The sequence below is a fragment of the Hydra vulgaris genome, chromosome 05 (assembly GCF_038396675.1).
Source record: "Hydra vulgaris chromosome 05, alternate assembly HydraT2T_AEP".
Taxonomy (NCBI): domain Eukaryota; kingdom Metazoa; phylum Cnidaria; class Hydrozoa; order Anthoathecata; family Hydridae; genus Hydra; species Hydra vulgaris.
The window spans coordinates 24,359,804-24,380,251 of record NC_088924.1 but is presented as its reverse complement, the minus strand read 5'-3'; the positions used below and the strand labels follow the sequence as shown (position 1 = coordinate 24,380,251).

Here is a 20,448-nt window from a genome sequence, read left to right as displayed (position 1 = left end):
GATCAGGTGAATTTGATGGCCAATTGGAAAGAAGTTCAATGTTGTTGTCTGAAAACCACTTTTTGACAACCTTTTTGGTGTGACAAGGGGCTGAGTCTTGTTGCATAATTGTTGCTCCTGAGATGTTCATGTGGATTTGAAGATTACAAGAATCTCCCAGTACTTTTTGGCATTGACCTTTTCCCCTTTATCGAAGATGTGCAGTCTACACCGACCACTTGCTGTGATGCCACCCCAGATCATGACGCTTGGTGGATGTTTGACAGTTTTGATGGTGTATTTAGGATTGAATCGCTGAGAGGCAGGACGTCCGACATAATTGTAACCAGGGCCTCGTAGCTGCTGAAAGGTACTTTCATCTGTGAACATGACTCTCTCCCACCACTCCTTTGACTTGTCTTTCATCGCACGGCAAAACTTCAATCGCTGGAGGAGTTGTTGTTTCGTGATTAGAGGTTTCTTCGCTGGTCTGCGAGCTACAAGACCAAAGTCATTTGACAGACTTCTCCTAACAGTCCTAGCACTCACTTGAATACCCCTGTCACTAGCTAGGCTTGCAACGCGTGCAGAGGAAGTATGCGGACTAGACACAACAATGCTCTTCAAAAAACGATCATCACGATGATTTGTTTTACGTACTCCCTTGCAGTTGGAACGTCGTGAAACACCTCCAGATCTTAAAACATTCTTAACGGCACCTCTAGAAATCTTCAGTTTCTTTGCAATATCACGCTGAGAATAACGCTCAGCATTCAATGTTACAAGTTGCCCCTCGACAAAATCATTGTTATCTGACTTTTTCCCATTATCACACTAAAATAAGCAATAACAACATTATAGTTTTTGAGCAAGAAATCATGAAATTTAATTAAATACTAAGCCAAACACGTGTATAATATGCATAACATAAATAATAATGACGTCATATATAAACAAACCGAATGGCATGACGTTGTTCTTACTTTTTTATACATATTTCATTTTACAGCAACCCCATCAAGTGGCTTTAATTCAATGGCCACTAGTGTATATATATATATATATATATATATATATATATATATATATATATATATATATATGTATGTTTATATTTATATATATATATATATATATATATATATATATATATATATATATATATATATATATATATATATATATATATATATATAGAAATATATATACATATATATATATATATATATATATATATATATATATATAAATATATATTTATATATATATATATATACATATATATATATATATATATAGAAATATATATATATATATATATAGAAATATATATACATATATATATATATATATATATATATATATATATATAAATATATATATATATATATTTATATATATATATATATATATATATATATATATATATATATATATATATATATAGAAATATATACATATGTATAAACATATATATATATATATATATATATATATATATATATATAAGGTAAGTGTGGGTAATAAGGCCCGGCGGGTAATAGGCCCACTAATCCAAACTTAGAGAAAAAATAAATTGTGAAACTTTTTTTCGACATTAAAATATTAGAGTTATCTGGTTTTATCACTGGCAGCAAAAAAAAATCAGCATTTCTTTACATTTTCATTTTTTTAGGTGGGCCTTAATACCCATACTTACCTTATATATATATATATATATATTTATATACATATAAATATAAATATCAATTTTTTTTTTTTTTAAGAACTGAAATCCTCATAACAAAATTTACCCTTTACATACAATAACATGTGACATGTTAGTCATTGTAGGCACAAAATTTTAATTTTTTTTTCTAAATTTTCTAAAAAAGAAAAAAATTATTAATAGCATCACAGAAGTTTTAAAGTAGTGATAACTAATTATATGGAAATAGCATTAGTACAACTTTTTTGTTGCATGAAAAATAATTAGGCCTCATCCATACCTCTATTTTTATTCTAAAGAATAAAATAAAAAAACCTGTTAAAAAAAATGAGTCTAAAAAAAAACTAAAACAAACAAAAATGTAAACGTTTTAAAAAATTAATAGGAGTGATCGTTTCTACTTTATATCTAATAACATTGTTATATGTGACTATTTTTTATTCTTACTTAAAATATAATATGATCTTAACGATGATAATTTATCTTAATATGATTCTTTATACAACATTTCTAAACTAGTAAATAATAAAAAAATTCTAAAAGGTAAAAAGTTTTAACTCGCTTAAGATATCTTTGTCCAATGACCGCGTGCATTTTGAGAACGTGCTCTTTCAAAGCATAGAAACTATTGAAATGACGTTTAACATTAAACGTTTCTGTAGCAATTATATTATAGATTAGTAGTTAGAGATATTAATGCATACACTTTAAAAGTAGGGTCAACGTGAATTGGTTTTAAGTGGGAAGAGAATCTCATACGTGGGTTTGCCGGAAATATTTTTAATACAAAAACAACTTATCTAAATTATTGAAATCAGTTAACTTATAAATTTTTGTTTTCTCCTTGTAAAAAAAATTGTATAATGTTTGCAGCCATATTAGTTTTATGAACAGCTGTCACTGTTCAGTCACAGTAGCTATGATACACCGAAATATTTTAAAAATGCATTGTGTGTGTACATTATGATTTCAAGAGATATTTTTTTAAAACAAAAGGTCTTTATTTTGTTTTCTGCTTTAAATGCGGCTAATTTCTAAAGCAGGTATGTAAACGATAGTTTGTTATTTTCTAGTTTGTTTATTATCGTTTGAAACAAATGCAGATTTATGTAATAAGAAACTTATATTTTAGAGGGCGCCAGATTACAGGCTTGAGAAGCACGAAAGGGGAGGGCACCATATGCTGAATCCCCGTCTGTCATTTCCTTAATATTACCAAAATTTGTTTATTTTATGGTGTTCAAAAATAAATTTGTTTAACAAACACAGTTAGGTTCTATTATGAGCTAATCTCTTGCTTTTATTTGTATTAAAACTAATTGAAAAACTAATTGAAAATATTTAAACGAAGTTGTAAAACGTTTTTTTTGAAGGTAGTATTTTTGAATTGACAAAATAAATCATTTTAAAAATAACAGATTTTATCACTTATTACAAAAGTATTTCTTTTTAAAACCTAAACTACTTTAAAAACAATTATATCATTTTAAAATTTCGAAAACGAAACTGCTGTTTCATAAAAAAACGACCTTCAAAATGAAGGTTTAGTTTAGCTTAAAAAGGTACCTGGAGTGCTTATTCTCTACTTTCCAATATGTTTGAAGGCATAAAAAAAACTTAACAAACTTCTCTGTTAATCTCGTGACAGCAGAAAGGCAACGGTGAACCTAACTTTTAAAGAAGAATAAGCTTAAAGCACATTTTAACTACAGAACTAAGAAAAAATTTAAACATAAAAAAAAAGTAATCAAAAGCATAATATTAAAATGTGCCTGCATTTTAATATTATGCTTTTGATTACTTTCCACGCCAGAAATGTAATTATAGTTAATTTTCATTTCATGTGTTTTAAGACAAAAAGTTATATTTTTTAACAGAAAATAACGTAGAGAAGTGTCATCTTCTAAAAAAAGGTAATGCTCCATGACATTTGACAACATAATGGCTACCATTATTTACTTAAAATATATTTTTTTAAATGGCTCTAAAAAAAACTTCATTTCTGAATGTAAGTTTTTCAACAACTTTTTTCAAAAAACCAATTTTATTTTTTTTTAAAAAGCGTTTTCTAAATTTCATTAATTTTTGCTTCTTTTGACATTCAACTTGGTATACTTTTGGAGGAAAATATTTCGTAACATATGGCACCCACCATGTAATTGATTGACCTGGGGCATAAAACTTTAAAAGTTGACACTTGCAATAGGAGTTTTTTTAATTCTTGCACAAAAACTCCACGGAAAATAAAACGGAGATCCCTAATTTTCACAAAAAGCCATATCCCTAACTCACGCACTGCTAAATACCTTAAAATCATTGTCTGCATTGCATGCTGAAAATATGTCATAATAATAAAAACATGTTCGTTAAAGGAAATATCTAGTCGAAAGAGCATTAAATAATAATTAAAACACTTTTTACGGGAGAAATCTAGATTTAAATTTGACACTTGTTTTCAAAAGTTCCCAAGAAATTTTGATCAAAGTTACCAAAATTTTTTTATGGCAATGAACTTATAGATATTATAATGGCATAGTTTTATAAATCTTATTTCCTTGTTTCAAGAATATGCGTTTAATCATCGTAGTATTTGGGTATTCTTTAAATATTTCAAAATAATAAATAAAATAATAAAGACCCACAAGCGAAAAATGCAAATTTTTTAGTCAAATATTTATAGTAAACTTAAGAACAACACATTTTTATTTAAAAAGCATTAAAACTCTCAAATTATTATATTTTACTTTTACTTTCATTATTTTTGTGAAACAACAAAACATAAATGTTTTACGAGTTAACTTATCGTTTGAGCTTGTGTACAAGATAGTTCTAGCTTTTACTTCTCTCAACTACTATGTAAAGTATTCACAAAATACACAAAATAAAGTCTATTATGGATTAATAAGTTTTATTGAGTATTATTTTTGTAGAGTGTTTTAATAAAACAAGGATTTTTTATGAGTAAGAATTGCAGACAGACAATTTTAGGGGGAGGGCGTGTGGAGGTAGGGAGTGTTATAACCCAACAAAGAAAGTAATTTTCAAGTTTTAGTCAATTTTTGACAAATTTAGTTGGCTAGTCAAGCATTTGTCACAATTCAGTCGGGCGATTTGAAGTTTTTAAGGACTTTTTTTCATTTTTATTTTAAAGAAATCAGTCGGAACTTTCTACAGATTCACCCTCCTTCCCTTCTCATATTTTAGGTTGGTGACTTATCAAGTCAAAGGTGCCCTAACAAGGCTGTGGCGAGTGAGACTCAGGTCTTAAAATCACCTATTTGAAATAGCGGTGAAATTTGTGACCTCGAAATCAATAATTCTTTAATTTATTACTAAAAATATTTCTTAAATAAATCAAATTTAGCAAAAGCATTTCATTACTTTTTGCCTTTCATTATTCAATAACATCTAAAAATTGAGAAAAAATTTGATTAAAACTGTAAATATTCAATCAAATATTTTTAAATATATATATACAGTTATAGTAACATTTAGGTCAGTTTAATAGATTTTTAAAAGTGTCCCATCCCCTATGGGGATGGGGTAACCACCATGTTAAGCCTTAAACAAAGCTTGCTACGACAATGAACATCAATATACTTTGCAAATAGCAGGATAAAACAGTTTTAGAAAATTTTGGAATCAAATTAATATAGTTGCTATTTAAAGTTATAATATAAAAACTCAACAAATTACCAAAAAAAGTTAAACGGGGTTTTCTAAAGTTTTTAAATTCTACTATAACATAAAATTGTCCATAACAACTGCCTATATGAGACAAAAAATTTTACCCGTTAATTATAAAATAACTGGAATTATTTTGAAAAATTTCAAAATTTTCTTCAAGTCTCTTGGTAACTTTTTCAGCTAATAGCACTTTATAACAAATTAAATTATCTACAAATAAAAGTTTTTTTTCGGAAACGTAATTTTTTTATTTATTTTGACTAATTATTCAACTGTTTTCCATATTTGTTTCCGATTGTTTGTAAAATTTTTTATTAAATTAGAGTAACATTTTTTTAGTATTTTTTGATTTTTATATATCTATATATTAAAGTTTTTATATTTAGTTTAGTTTAGAAAAGCTTTAATATTATTTTTTTACAAAGTTTCTGTTTTTTCCTCGACGATTTTAGTAAACCTTTGGTAACCATGGAGATAAAAGTAATCTTTTGTTTATAAAAAAGATTTAAGAGTAAATGTTTTATTTTAATGTGACAAAGTTGCAATAGAAATGTTTATAAGTTATGTTATCATCATGTGATTGAAGAAGCTTTGTGAAATGTTTTGAAGCTTTCAATTAACACAGTTGATTAAAAGGTTGCAAAATTACGGTGTGAAGTTTTCATTTTCTGTCGTTTAAGTATAATATGTTTTGGTGAGAGTATTGTTAAGAAATATGGAGTTTGTAATATAAAATGTTAGAAATGATCAGTTAAATCATTTTTATTAAAACTGTACTAAAGCAGTTATTAAAAAAGTTTTTATTAAATATAATATCGACTAGAGTAAATGAACTTTGTGTGATCCTTGTTGCTTTGGTTATTGTTGGAATGAGATTATTTTGTAAAAGTTTTTTACAAAACATTTAACATTGACGCATGGTCAACAAGATCAATATTCTGGTCACCAACAAAGTAAACACGCTTTTATGATTTTTTTATACTTTAATTATTCATATTTAAAATAATTAATCATATTTAAAATTCTTGGCGTGTATATCGGTTGCTGTTTCTATTTTCATCATTGAAGCAACTTGAAGTATGTCGAGTCATATATATATATATATATATATATATATATATATATATATATATATATATATATATATATATATATATATATATGTATATATATATATATATATATATATATATATATATATATATATATATATATATGTATATATATATATATATATATATATATATATATATATATATATATATATATATATATATATATATATATATATACATACATATATAGGGAGAGTAGAACTAGTGACCCTGACGCACCTATCCGCCCCCTGATGTCGTTGGCTCAGAAGCATAAAAGTAAAATAAAAAACAAATTTAAAATTGATGAAAACCAGTTATGCTACAGTGTTTGAAGGTGTGTGCTTCAGTGCTTAAAGGTGTTTAAATTCTATAATGTTCAAAGGCTTTAATAAAATCGGCTATTTGTTATTTTATGAAAAAAGATGGCTAATGTTTTTGTTTATTTTTCAAAACTTTTTATTATTTGTTTGTTATTCAAAACATATTATAATTTGTTTATTATTGTTTATTATAAATTGTTTCAAAAATTATTATACTTTGTTTATTTTTCAAAACTTTAATATATATCAGGCTTTATTAAAAAGCGTTACGCAGCTCGCATTTTGCCTGCCAAATACGAGTTTGTTAAAAAATTTTTTTGTTGTTATTACAAATTAGTTAAAAAAAATAAAGTGTTTTATGTTTCATTTTAAGGAATTAAATATAGAAATTCCTTTTAAATTTAAAAATTATTTTTTGTCATAATAGTTTAAAAAATGCACAACTTAATTTGATGTAAATATTTTATTACAGGGTGGTCCATAATTAGTGTCCCATCTTAAAGACTCAATTCCTTCAAAACTAGGAATGGAAAACACATAAAACTTTTTGATAAACAATTTATTAACAATATCAAATAAAATTTAAAGATTTTTTTCGAAATGTCGACCATCGGCTTTCACACAAGCTTCAAGACGCTTTGGAAAGTCATCTACGGTGGCACGCAAGTAGGCGGGTGAAAGCGAATCCCATGCTTTTTGAAGCGCTTTCTTCAGAGAATCAATCGTTTTATGCGGTTTTTTGCACGCTTCAGCTTCCAGAACACTCCACACTGAGTAATCCATTGGATTGCAGTCGGGACTACTTGGAGGCCACTCATTGTGCTTGATGAAATCGGGGGTGTTTCGGCCGAGCCAATCTTGCACAATTTTGGCTTTGTGGGCTGGAGCACTATCCTGCATGAATGTCCAACAATGTCTACGAAGCTCCTTTTGACTCCATGGAAGTATTTCTTTGATCAAAACGTCATTCAGATAGTTTTGGGCTTTTACTTTAACGCCTTGTTGAACAAAAATCAATGGTGTCTTCTTGGTGGCACTGATACCCGCGAACACCATTACTGAAAGAGGATGTGCTGCCTTTTGTATTGTGATATTAGGCTTTGAGGAAGCGTAGACACGATCATTCTGCACATTGTGATGTTGTTGAACTGTAAAAATCTTCTCGTCTGTGAAAACGATGTTGAGATGAGCGTTGTTGGCGAAACGGGCGAGGAGATCCTTGCAGCGATCCTTGCGCTTCTGCTTTGATGCCTGAGACAAAAGCTGTGCAGGATTTTTCTTGTAAGCTGTCAAATTTAGATAATCCTTGGTAATTCTTCCAAGAGAACTTCGAGAAATTTGGAGCTGTTTGGCCATTTGTCGCATACTGCGTTCTGGGTTGCGGCGCACCCGTTCACGAACTTGATTTTTGCATCAGTCACCACGGAGCGCTTTCTTCCTTTGCGTGGACGATCTGACATTGTTCTCAATGCTTTGAAGCGTTGAATTGTTCTATAAACAAGCTTTCGCGGCACTTTGAGTCTAGTCTGGATGTCGCGTGCTGAAACTCCTTTCTCATGAAAATCAATAATACTTTGCCGATATGGTGATGATCTTGTCATTGCTAAAAAAACAAGTAAAGTGAGTGAAGGCAGCAGTAAATAGATCAAAATATATAATAATATCAAAAACCAAAGCAAAATTAATAGTTTTCCATCCCTAGTTTTCAAGGAATTGCTTTTTTAAGATGGGACACTAATTATGGGCCACCCTGTAATATCATACTTTCTTTATTGTTAATTAAATAACGTAAAGTTTTAATGACGTTTGTTTAATTTATGAAAATAAATTATGATCACGAACGTGTTTTCGGTAACCGATAAATAATAAAAAAAAACTCTTTATTGTTTAAAAACATTATTAAAAAAAGTTCACAAAATAAATAAGAAAAAATTTATTAACAGTTTATAAAATAATCAAAATCCAACTGTAAAATATTAAGAAAATAAACAAATACATACATATATATATATATATATATATATATATATATATATATATATATATATATATATATATATATATATATATATATACATATATATATATATATATATATATATATATATATATGTATATATATATGTATATATATATATGTATACATATATATATATATGTATATGTATACATATATATATATATATATATATATATATATATATATATATATACATATATATATATATATATATATATATATATATATATATATTTATATATATATATATATATATATATATATATATATATACATATATATATATATATATATATATATATATATATATTTATATATAAAAACTTTTTTTAAATGCACATTGAAGGATTGATTTAAATATACAAATTTAAAAAAGTTAGAGATAAACCGCTTTAAAATTATAAGAAATCTCACCATAGTGCTAAAAACATAATTTATCAAATCGACATTTTTACTTGATAGAAATGAGCGATGTTTAACTCATAGAGTGAGTACTTTTGCCATTTTTTTGAATCACTTTAATTATTCAAAAAGGTAAAGAATCAATCAATAAAATTAATCTAAAGTTAAAGAATCTATTAAGCAAATTAGAACGACTATTCTATAAGGAAAAAAGTACAACTTATTTATGTACAAAATGTAATTTGCATCCCATGCGATGAATGATTTCAAGTTGGCTAGTGAACTAAATTGTTTACTACCTTCTAACATAATAAGTGACAGCTGTCCCAACCATTTTCAATAATATTCATATCTGGGATTAAGCAAGCCATTTCAATGTTTTAGTTTTACTATTGTTAAATCAATCCTTTACTATCTTAGCTGAATAAAAACTAGAACTATTTTGCTGAAAAACAAAATTTTCACCACTATTCACTGATGCTTCACATCGTAAAAATTCTTGAACAATTACAAGATTTTCCTCAGCCTTCCTTTTTCTGTCAATAAAAAGAGTTTCTGATTTATTATGATACCCAATTGCGCACCAAGTTATTGAAAATAATATTTTCTTTATTCTGGGTCATCAAAGAAAACTCGATTTTTGTTAGAAAATACTATTTGTTGCCACTCGTCTTTCCATGTTTTCGTGGTCTTTTGCAAAAGTTATTCAATCATTTATGTATTTTGTTGTCAAACGTGATTTTTGCTAAAGTTTTTTGCGCAAAAGGTGAAAATTATAACTGATAACTCGCTAAATCGTACGCAAATTAGCAATTACATCTGCTTCTGAAGCAATTTCACATGCAGATAAAAAAGAATTTAAAGTTTGTCTCAACAATTTTTTCCTACCACGGTCTCTAAATGTTGATAGACTTCTGAGACATTTTTTTTATTCCATACATATGAGGACTATTATTGTAGTTTCAATTCACAACTCGGCTACGTATAATGGCTCTAGCCATGTAACTAACGGAATGAACCATTTCGATGAGTAAGAGAGCACTTTTTTCTTTTTTGGACTCAATGATTCAGCACAACCCAATATTATTTGTTTTCTTATTTTACACTCATTGAAAAAAATGTAACATAAATTTTTGACATGTTATTCATTGAAGGATACACACTCTGAGTTTGCCAAGCTTCATTTTGTTTAGTATTGTGTACGTTTACAACTACTTTACTTTTAAGTCAGAATAATTTGCTTAAGTTATGCATGTAATATTATTGAAATAGCTTTATTGACTAAAGTCAATACTTTGTTTGTTTATACTATTTAGCCGTAAAGGTATGAGCATGGAGCAACAAGTCCTGAAAACAAAGGAGAACACAGGAAGAAAGCAGTTTTTAAGCCTATATATATATATGTATATATATATATATATATATATATATATATATATATATATATATATATATATATATATATATATATATATATATATATATATATATATATATATATATTTATATTTATATACATTTTAGGATCAATATTTGTTCAAGAAATAAACAGTAAATTCACTAATACAACTTTGAATGTTTTTTATGACGAATATATGGTGTCATTTCTTATTTTCTATACTGGAGTCTCAACGTCATCAATTATATATGTTGGAAATAATGTTGGAGACATACTTTTTTTGTTGAAATAAAAGAAGCTATTAAAAAACATATTCTGACTTTTACATGCATAGCAAGTCATCATAGAAGAAAAGGTGGATGTAATTATTTGCCCTCTGATTTGGTTAAAAAAAACAATTATACTAACCATTTTTGAATAAAAATAGTACAACTGTTGCTCAAAATATGACCTACCATTATTATTATGGGATATTTATAAACTATTACAATTTAGCATTTGGATACCCAGCAAAAGAATTATGTTGTTTGAGTTGTGTATGAAAACCCATAATACTACTGATGATCAAAATAAAATAAAAACAGCACTTGTCATTCTTCACCGAAGGAAAGCAACAAAATTTTAAAGTTTGATAATGATATACACCCAAACAAGATGGCTATCTGCTTTGACATAGTGGAGAATCTTGTACTACAAAAATTATAAATAGAAGAAACCTAATATTCTTGGCAGCTTCATTTATATGTTCTAGGTATTGTTATTCACATGGGTATTAAATCTCAGTCTGTTAACGATCAGTTTTTTTGTACGAGGCTGGAGTGTGAGAATTAAAAAGATTCTAGTTTGATCTGCTCAACTGTTAAACATCTATAAAAAAATAATCTAATGGATATGGCTGTTTTCTGATTCATTCAATGGGCAGAACAAAAACATAAATATGGCATCTATGCTTTTTGCTCTAAGAAAGAATTGTTTCAAGAAACTGCATATTACACATACGTTTCCAGAACGTGGGCACTCATATCTGCCAGCAGATCGTTTATTAGGTCGAATATGGCTCTATATATAAAAAAAGATAAAATTCTTGAGCTTAATGAATATATAAACATACTTTGCCGAATTGGAAAAGTCATGGTTTATCGGCAGGACTTGTCAATACTTGATCCCAAACCAGAAGCGAAAAATTTGTCAAGAACAAAAAGCATTTAAATTTAGTGAAGCAAAAAAACTACTTCTTTGTTCTAACAAGCTGGAAGTGGTTCTATGCAGTAACCATTATGAGCCACATGGCCTATGTAATTACCATGATGAGCCACACAGTTTTTTTAAAAAAGCGAAGAAATGGGACAATTTTTGACCAAAATATTTAGAATTAAAGAACTGTGATAAGCTTGCTAAAAATAAATATGTTTTTTATCTCCTTTTTTCTTGTAGGAGTAGAGAACAGAATACTTGCCATATATAAAACCCTACTTTGTAATGCCACTGAAGATATTACTAACTTTCGTGAAGAAGACAGTTCATAACACTATTTTATATTTTAGCTGTGAATTCTTATAGTGTGCATTGTTTGATGTATAAATACTAAACAAATTTTTTTTCTAGCATAAACAAGAGTTTTTTTCAGTTTTAATCGATTTTCTTATATTAAATCAAAAAAGCAAGTTTATGACAAGAGTCATATGCTACCATTTTTACATGGTTTACAAAGGATATAACAAGCCTTGAGAATTGGATTTTTTATTGTGCTAAAACACTTCACCTAAAGGTTCCACCAAAACTGGCAAAAGGGATCAATACCAGATTTGACCAAAATCAAGGATATATGAAGCATATAATAAGTTTATTTTTAATTTTTGTATCCTGCATATATTATACATATATATATATATATATATATATATATATATATATATATATATATATATATATATATATATATATATATATATATATAATATGTATATATATATATATGTATATATATATATATATATATATATATATATGTATATATATATATATATATGTATATATATATATATATATATATATATATATATATATATATATACATATAACTATATCTATCTATCTATCTATTTTTAGATATATTTATATATATATATATATATATATATATATATATATATATAAATACATATATATATATATATATATATTATATATATATATATATATATATATATATGTTCATATATATATATATATATATATATATATATGTATATATATATATATATATATATATATATATATATATATATATATATATATATATATATATATATATATATATATATATATATATGTATATATATATATATATATATTTATGTATATATATATATATATATATATATATATATATATATATATATATATATATATATATATATATATTTATATTTATATACATTTTAGGATCAATATTTGTTCAAGAAATAAACAGTAAATTCACTAATACAACTTTGAATGTTTTTTATGACGAATATATGGTGTCATTTCTTATTTTCTATACTGGAGTCTCAACGTCATCAATTATATATGTTGGAAATAATGTTGGAGACATATTTGTTTTGATGTTAGATGGAATCGGACCTTACTTAAAAATTTCAACTTTTAATAATGTGTTTACTATTAATATAACAGCTAACACATGGAGTTTAATCAATATTTCTCAAAATTTCATTGAGGATAGCAATGACTATGGTTTTATGATTGCTGTTAATGGAACTGTTCAACTTTCAAATTTAAATACTCAATCTATGGTGATAGCTGATGCAATGCTGTATACTTTTGTTGATTGCTTAAATTATCAAAGTTGTAATTTTGGATCAATTAAAAATTTATCAATTTACAGCAAAACACAAGGTAAATAACTAATTTAATAACAACTTTTTCCTAATATTTGCTATTTGGCTTGATTAAAAGGTACTTACCTAGTTGCACTTGAGCTAACGACAAGCTTTACAATTAACAGTTTTATTACGAATTATTTGTATACAGCAATATGTTTATATATATATCGCTTTTCAAAAGCGATATGTATATACATTGGCAAACTTATTTCAGGATTTTTGATTTCAAAACAATATGATGATGGTTATTCTTTGCACTTTTGTAGCACGCTAAAATTCTGCTAGTTTAATTTTTCAGTCTGCCAGACAAAAAAAAAAAATGATTACACTGCTTTGTTTAAGCATTAAAACATTGTTTACAAATTTTGCCAATAAGTTAAGTCAAAATTAAGTTAAAGTATTAAACATTGGACCTTGAAAACTTTAAAAAATTTTGTGCAATTTATTATTTATAAAAAATAATATTTTTCGGCCAGCTATTTGTTGCTTTGGTCAATGAAGTATACCCTTTTGTACCACAGAAACCGTATATACAAAAATTAACATAAAAGAATGTTTGCAAAAGAGACGATTGCATTTGAAAAGATCTCATGAGGAAACATTTTATTTTAGGCTGAGGGCTCTATATAGGGTTAGCAACGCACGGTGTAAAAGTAGTTGCGGTACACGAGTAGTATTGGCGTATGTAAGCTTTTTGCGCTGAAACCAATTCTTCATTACTTACACCACCTACTAATCTACTATAGAGAGAGATACATAAACACTCAGTTCAAAGAATGTCATAAGTTGAGGAAATCAAACAATTCAACTAATTTAGTTGTAAATGGAAGCTTTAGTATTGACAAATTTATTACACAATTGTTTAAAATTTTTAAAAATAAGATTGATCAAACATTTTTTAAAGTTTGAGTTTTAATGGAGAGTATTGCAAGCAACTTCAATCTTTCTTGGGTCATAGATGTTCGATAGTTTGAATTAACTTGTTGAAAATAAGTTCACTGCTGACCACTGTCACTCGGATGGTCTGCAATATGCGTAGTGCTATCAGTCTGTGTATTTAATTTTATTGAGAGTTTCTAATGGTAAATGCGTTTTGTTGGCCGCCATCTGCTACTGCTCACACCATTTTCAAAAACAGTAGTTATCAAACCTATGTGTAGAAATTCATTGTACAAATTCTCCCTATTTATATCTGAAATATTTTTTACAGAAGGTGCTCTTGTAACATTTTACAATCCTCTTTATATTTATTTTTTGGTTGTAGTTTTTTCAGGTCAAATAGGAACCTCCATTTCAACTTGTATTTGGAAAAATATAGGCCATTCCATCCATTCTGCTTTTTCAAAACAATACAATTGTGTCAGTTAGAGGAAACATTTTTAAAAGATTCTCTCGGTCTTCTTTTCATAAAGTATTAGTGTTTTCTTAATTTTCTGCCTCTTTTTCTTAACTTTCATCTATTTAGCTGCTCAGAAGCAAAAGAAACAAATTTCCTTGTGAGTGTGGAATCTGTTTCAGTATTCTGCTGAAATTCATTATTAAATATTTTTTCAAATTGCAGCCGTATTAGTCCCGTTTTCCTAACCATTTCCTTTACCTTTGTTTAGGTCTAGTCTACAAGACTTTATTTCTTCAATTAGAAGGTTAAAAAGAGCTTTACCTTTCAATTCTAAAGGCAATGCAAATTTACTTTCTTAGACTATGGTGAACAAGTTCATCTTTGTGACAAAGATCTGAAGTGCAGTTTTTAACACCTAGAAAATACTTTTCAAACTTTGTTATATTAACAATAGTTTCTTTTAAACGCGACACTAAGAGGATAATGACCTCGCTTTAAGTGTTGACTCTTAGCATTTACGATCGTCTTTCTTCATCTTCAAGTTGCCATAAGTATTCTATCAAACTTTGATTTTACTGATCAAGTAATCGGATGAAACAAAAAAAGTTCTCATTTGTTTTGGTGTACAGCTTTGATGAGATTCCACCGAATTCAATATTATGTTTCACCATGAGCATGATCACTTTCACTGTTCTCTTAAAAATGCTTCTCTACTATTCTGCTTCATTGGTAAGTTTTTGGAGACGAACTTGATTGACAGCTTCTTTACTTTATATCCTGATTGTTGCCTCAATCCATTTTTCAGAAAAACTAAAATAAGATGGAGATGTCTCTTGCATGTAGGATCGCACTGGGAATTTTTTTCATTTTTGAATTTTTGAAGCAATTAGCACTAATTTATATATCTTCTTGTTGACAGTGGAAATCTTTTTAAGTGTAACTGAAGCGTCTTATTGTGTTTTCTTATCTAACGTGGCAAGAAAGTTGCTGTTGTCACCATCACCAATTATTTTTGATGAGTCTGAGACAAGGACCATAGTTACACATATAAATCATGAATTTTTCGCTAATTGTATTATATATTTATTATTATTAAATGTATACATTTTGCTATTCATAAACAAGTAAATCATAAAACTCCTATGAAACTTTTACATTACACAAAAAATATATATACATGTATAAAATATAGAGAGGGGCTCAAAGAAGGTACTGTGAGTTGTGTCACCGCAATCTTTTCATAGAGTCTTTTTAACAATATTTATTTTTCTGATAAATGCTACCTGAATAATATACGTTAAAAACTACGCTGCAACATAAATAATAAAGTCTTTAGAGTTCAATAAGTTTAAATATGTTAAATAAGACTCTGGAAAGTATATTAGTTATCTCCTCTTAACTTATTTATTTCTTGCTACCCTGTATCGAAATTCTAAGATAATCTAAGTCTAATAAAATTCTCAATAAGCGTCTTCGTAAGTTTTATCTTATTATCTAAGGGGATGTTTCCTGATTGAAGTGACATTGACATTGTTTATTGATTGAAGAGCTTTGAACCAAAAAGTTAGGATTATGAGCGCTACATAACATGTAGAGTGCTTGAGGATTTTTCTAAAGTATGATGGCTTGTACTCCTTTATAAACATAAGACATGTTAGCTCCGTTATTGTATCATTGACAACAAAATTCTTTAAATTTGTGTCATTTTGATCCAGACAACCATAAATAACTTGGTTATTGTCCGCACCTTTCTTTCATTTACCCACCCATTTTGATCCTGTGCCCGCGAAAAAAGTACCCAGTGACCCTCCTCACGGCAGCTATAATGACAGGCTTTAAAATAAATTTAGGCTCTTTATCTTTCTTGATGCATCCTGAAATATTTAGCTGCAAATATCCAAACATGAAGTTGATGAACAGGTAGCAGTTAAATGTATAAACTAATTTACACCAGACAATAATATAAATAACATTAAAGGACAATAATGTGAGTAACAGAGGGTTACTCACATTATTGTCCTTTTGAAAAAAATCAGAAAGAGTGGAGATCTCGCAAAATGTTTTGAAGGAGTTTTCATCACATAAAATGTTTGATTCACAAGTTGTGAAGAATTTGAAAAAAGAAAAAAATAAGTTAACTTAAGCACTTTATTTAAAACAGCTTCATGGGTTGCTTCAGAGTCATTGCCCAATTTTTTTATCTAAACACATGGCAGTTTTTTTGACATCTTCAAAAATATAACATTCAAATTCAAAATAACAGTGTAAAACTTTACTTTTTTTTCTGGAAACATAAATCTGGTATGGATTAGCCCTCCATTTGAAAGAGGGGTCATTTATACCTCCATTAGTACACCACTTATTGAAGTACCTCTCAGAGAGATGCCCTGGGTATTGCAAGCAACAAACTTGGTAGCTCTCAAATGTTAAGGAATCTAAAATTACAAATAGAAAAATAAAATAAAAGTTATACTTATTTGCAATTTTTTTAAATCGAAATATAAAGCATAACTTCACCATTTTTATTTGTAGAAGATGATACAAAAGATATCATCTTCTACAAATGTAAATGGTGAAAAAAAAAAAAAATGAGAGTGGATTAAAAAGGGTTGAACATTTAAAAAATTATATTTTATATAAAATATATAGTATATAATGCTTCTATTTAAAAAATGTCATCTTATTAAATAATTTATTCACCTATAGCATATATTTCTTGATGCAAAATATACATACTATAAAACAAAGCCCTATCAGTTATGCTGCTACCAGACACTAAAAATAAAAAAAAATACCTTAAATTAATTGATAAAATAATTCCAACATATAAATATATAAAAAAAAAAAACTGATTTAACCATTTCCCTAATTTCCTCTATAAAGTTGTCTGGAGGAAGAAAAATATAACTGAAGCTAAAACCAAAACTATAAACTAAACTAAAACTATAAATTGAAATAAACTTTAAATCATAATAATATATATTTAATGTATTTAACAATACTAATCATATAATTTATACTTGGTTTTTGTTTCAAGTATTCTTGAACAAAAAATAAAATGAAGCTAAAGTACTTGAAGTTTTAATATTCCACATACAAATGATAATATTCCACATACACATAACAATACAAATAAGAAATTCCTTTTAACAAATACGTTGTAGCAAAAATTCTAACTTATTTCATTCTTCACTTCTGTGTCTAAACAATAAAAGTGTATAGACATTAAAATATCTACTAAATACACATTCAACTAACTTTTGTAACTAGTAGCTTTTTTAGCTCTCTCTTAATCAACTTAAGAAATTAAATCTATATTAAACTTTCTTGATATTAAATGATAAAAGTCTTATGTCTTATTAAGAATTTGAATTACTTTTCTTTATTATTTACAATATAATATAAGTAGAACCTACGTTCTTGGGCTTATAGTATAAAATTATAAAAACCTATTGATTTACTTAAAAGACAACAATATTTTAAAAAACATTATTGTTACTTTACAAAAAATAAAAAACATTTTAAACTTACTACCATTCTCCGTATTGTTGTCAACTAAACAGAAAAACAAATACACAACTGATAGTAAATTTATACTTTAGTTGTAGCTGATTAAGTAGATTAAAAAGATCTTTGATCTATTTAATCTACTTTAAAAGTCAACCACCTTAACAATAAACTTTTGAACAATTTAGTAATATATTAATGTCATTATAACTTAGATATTTTTTTAGTAATTAAAAAAATTCAAGATTATAATTTATAAGATTTTAAAGGAAACATATATTTATTGAAAAATATTTTCGTTTCTTTTTAAAAAGTAAAAGTGTTTTCTAACTTTCTCCAATAATATAACTACGTAACATAATCTAAGTCTGTAACATAATTCACACCTAAAAAAATGACAAATATAATTCATTTCTCCTAAATTACTATAATCTTGAATTGTATTTCTTCTTGCTATACAATGCATTCTTTTGTCTCTAGCAGCAAATCTAGCAATTCTCTAAGTATTAAGTTCATCTCGCCTAACTCTCTTTCTATTCTGCGACGATTATTTTTAGTTATCCTAACCTCAATCTCCTCATTTGGGTTCAAATTGTTTGCTGCTTGCCGAGCATCATATCTACCTTTTTAATAATATCTAATTTCATCTCGCCTAAGCCTTTCTATTCCATTTCTTAATTTGTCTATTAGTATTTCCATTTTCTAAACTATTATCTACTTCTGGCATAATATCATCCATTTAAAATTCACTTTTAATTGAAGGTAGAAACTTAAAAGAATCTTGAAGATTGTGACCTTTTCAAAACAATTTTTTATTAATCTAAATTGCACTCAAATAATTTTTTAAAAATGATATAAGAAACTGTCGATTAAAACAAATTATACAATAATCTTATGAATTTAAAAAAAAAAAAATCAGCTAGGAGATGTTTAAACATTAAAATTTACTTCTTTTTATTTAGAAAAATTTTATTCTATAGATTAAAATATTTAGTCTAAATAAAAAAATTAGACAAAAATAGTTTTAGAAATAATTAAAAAACCTGCGATTCTAATAATAAACATTCTGCTAATACAAAAAAGCTAAAAAACTTGAAAACTTCACTATTATTTCTTTAAAAAAACTATTTGTAAGCGTTTTTGAAAAATTCACAAAACTTTAAAATATTTTGTTTTTCTATACCCCATTATTACATTATATGATAATTCTGAACTAAAAAAATGTAACGAATGAGCTAATTAAAAAGAAAAACATCACATAAAAAAAAAGTATTCAATGTACGTGATAGAGAAAAGCTGTTGTGATTTACAGGAGTAGTAGTTGTTAAATATTATCATTTCATATTAGCTTTTAGAAAAAAATTTATGCTGGTACATCATGACTCCAAAGTATTTTTAGCAAAATCATGTAATAAACAGCGTCATAGACAAAAAATCAAATTGATATAAAATAAATTATAAATACGGCAAAATAATTTGTTTTGGTTTTTAGTTTATAAAATAATTGGTTACGAAATAAATTGTCTTGGCTTTTGGTTTTTAGTTTTATAGAATAAATTGTATATGTCAAAATAATTTCTCTTGGCTTTTAGTGAATGATTAAAAGCAGTGATTTTTAATAATGAAATTATTTATTATTTTTTAACAATAGACACCAACGTGAAGGTAAACCAAATGTCTATCAACTCAAAAGATAACAATAAAACAACATCACAACAACAACAAAAAACAATTGCACACACCATAAAATAATATAATATGAGTATAACATAACCTAAGTAACATAACATTCTAATATAACGGAATATAAGTAACACCATTATGCAAATTGTTATTAAAATACATTATTTTGTATTTTCAGAATAATTAATAATAAAGGCTTATAAGCACCTCGACCAAAAGCAGTAAGAGTTTGACACTAAACACTGCCAAGAAAAACTGATAATTTTTTGACAAAACGCCTTGACCTTAAGTTTGGAAATTTGGCGTAAAATAAATTATAAAACATCAAAAATCAAGCGCAAAAAGTAAAATTAAAAAATGAGTTTTTAAAACACTATGCTTTTAGACGTTTAAAAACACAAATTTTGCAATCAATTTTTCTGATT

At 26.6% G+C, this 20,448-nt stretch overlaps 1 protein-coding gene across 1 annotated transcript in view; it reads left to right on the top strand.

Annotated features, from left to right (window-relative positions):
* The window catches only part of LOC136080706 (uncharacterized), a 172,441-nt gene that overhangs the window by 46,398 nt on the left and 105,595 nt on the right, over positions 1-20,448 (top strand). Inside the window, exon 3 of the mRNA XM_065797696.1 lies at positions 13,058-13,507. Coding sequence (XP_065653768.1) covers positions 13,058-13,507 — 450 coding nt within the window. The remainder of the gene's footprint in view (positions 1-13,057; positions 13,508-20,448) is intronic.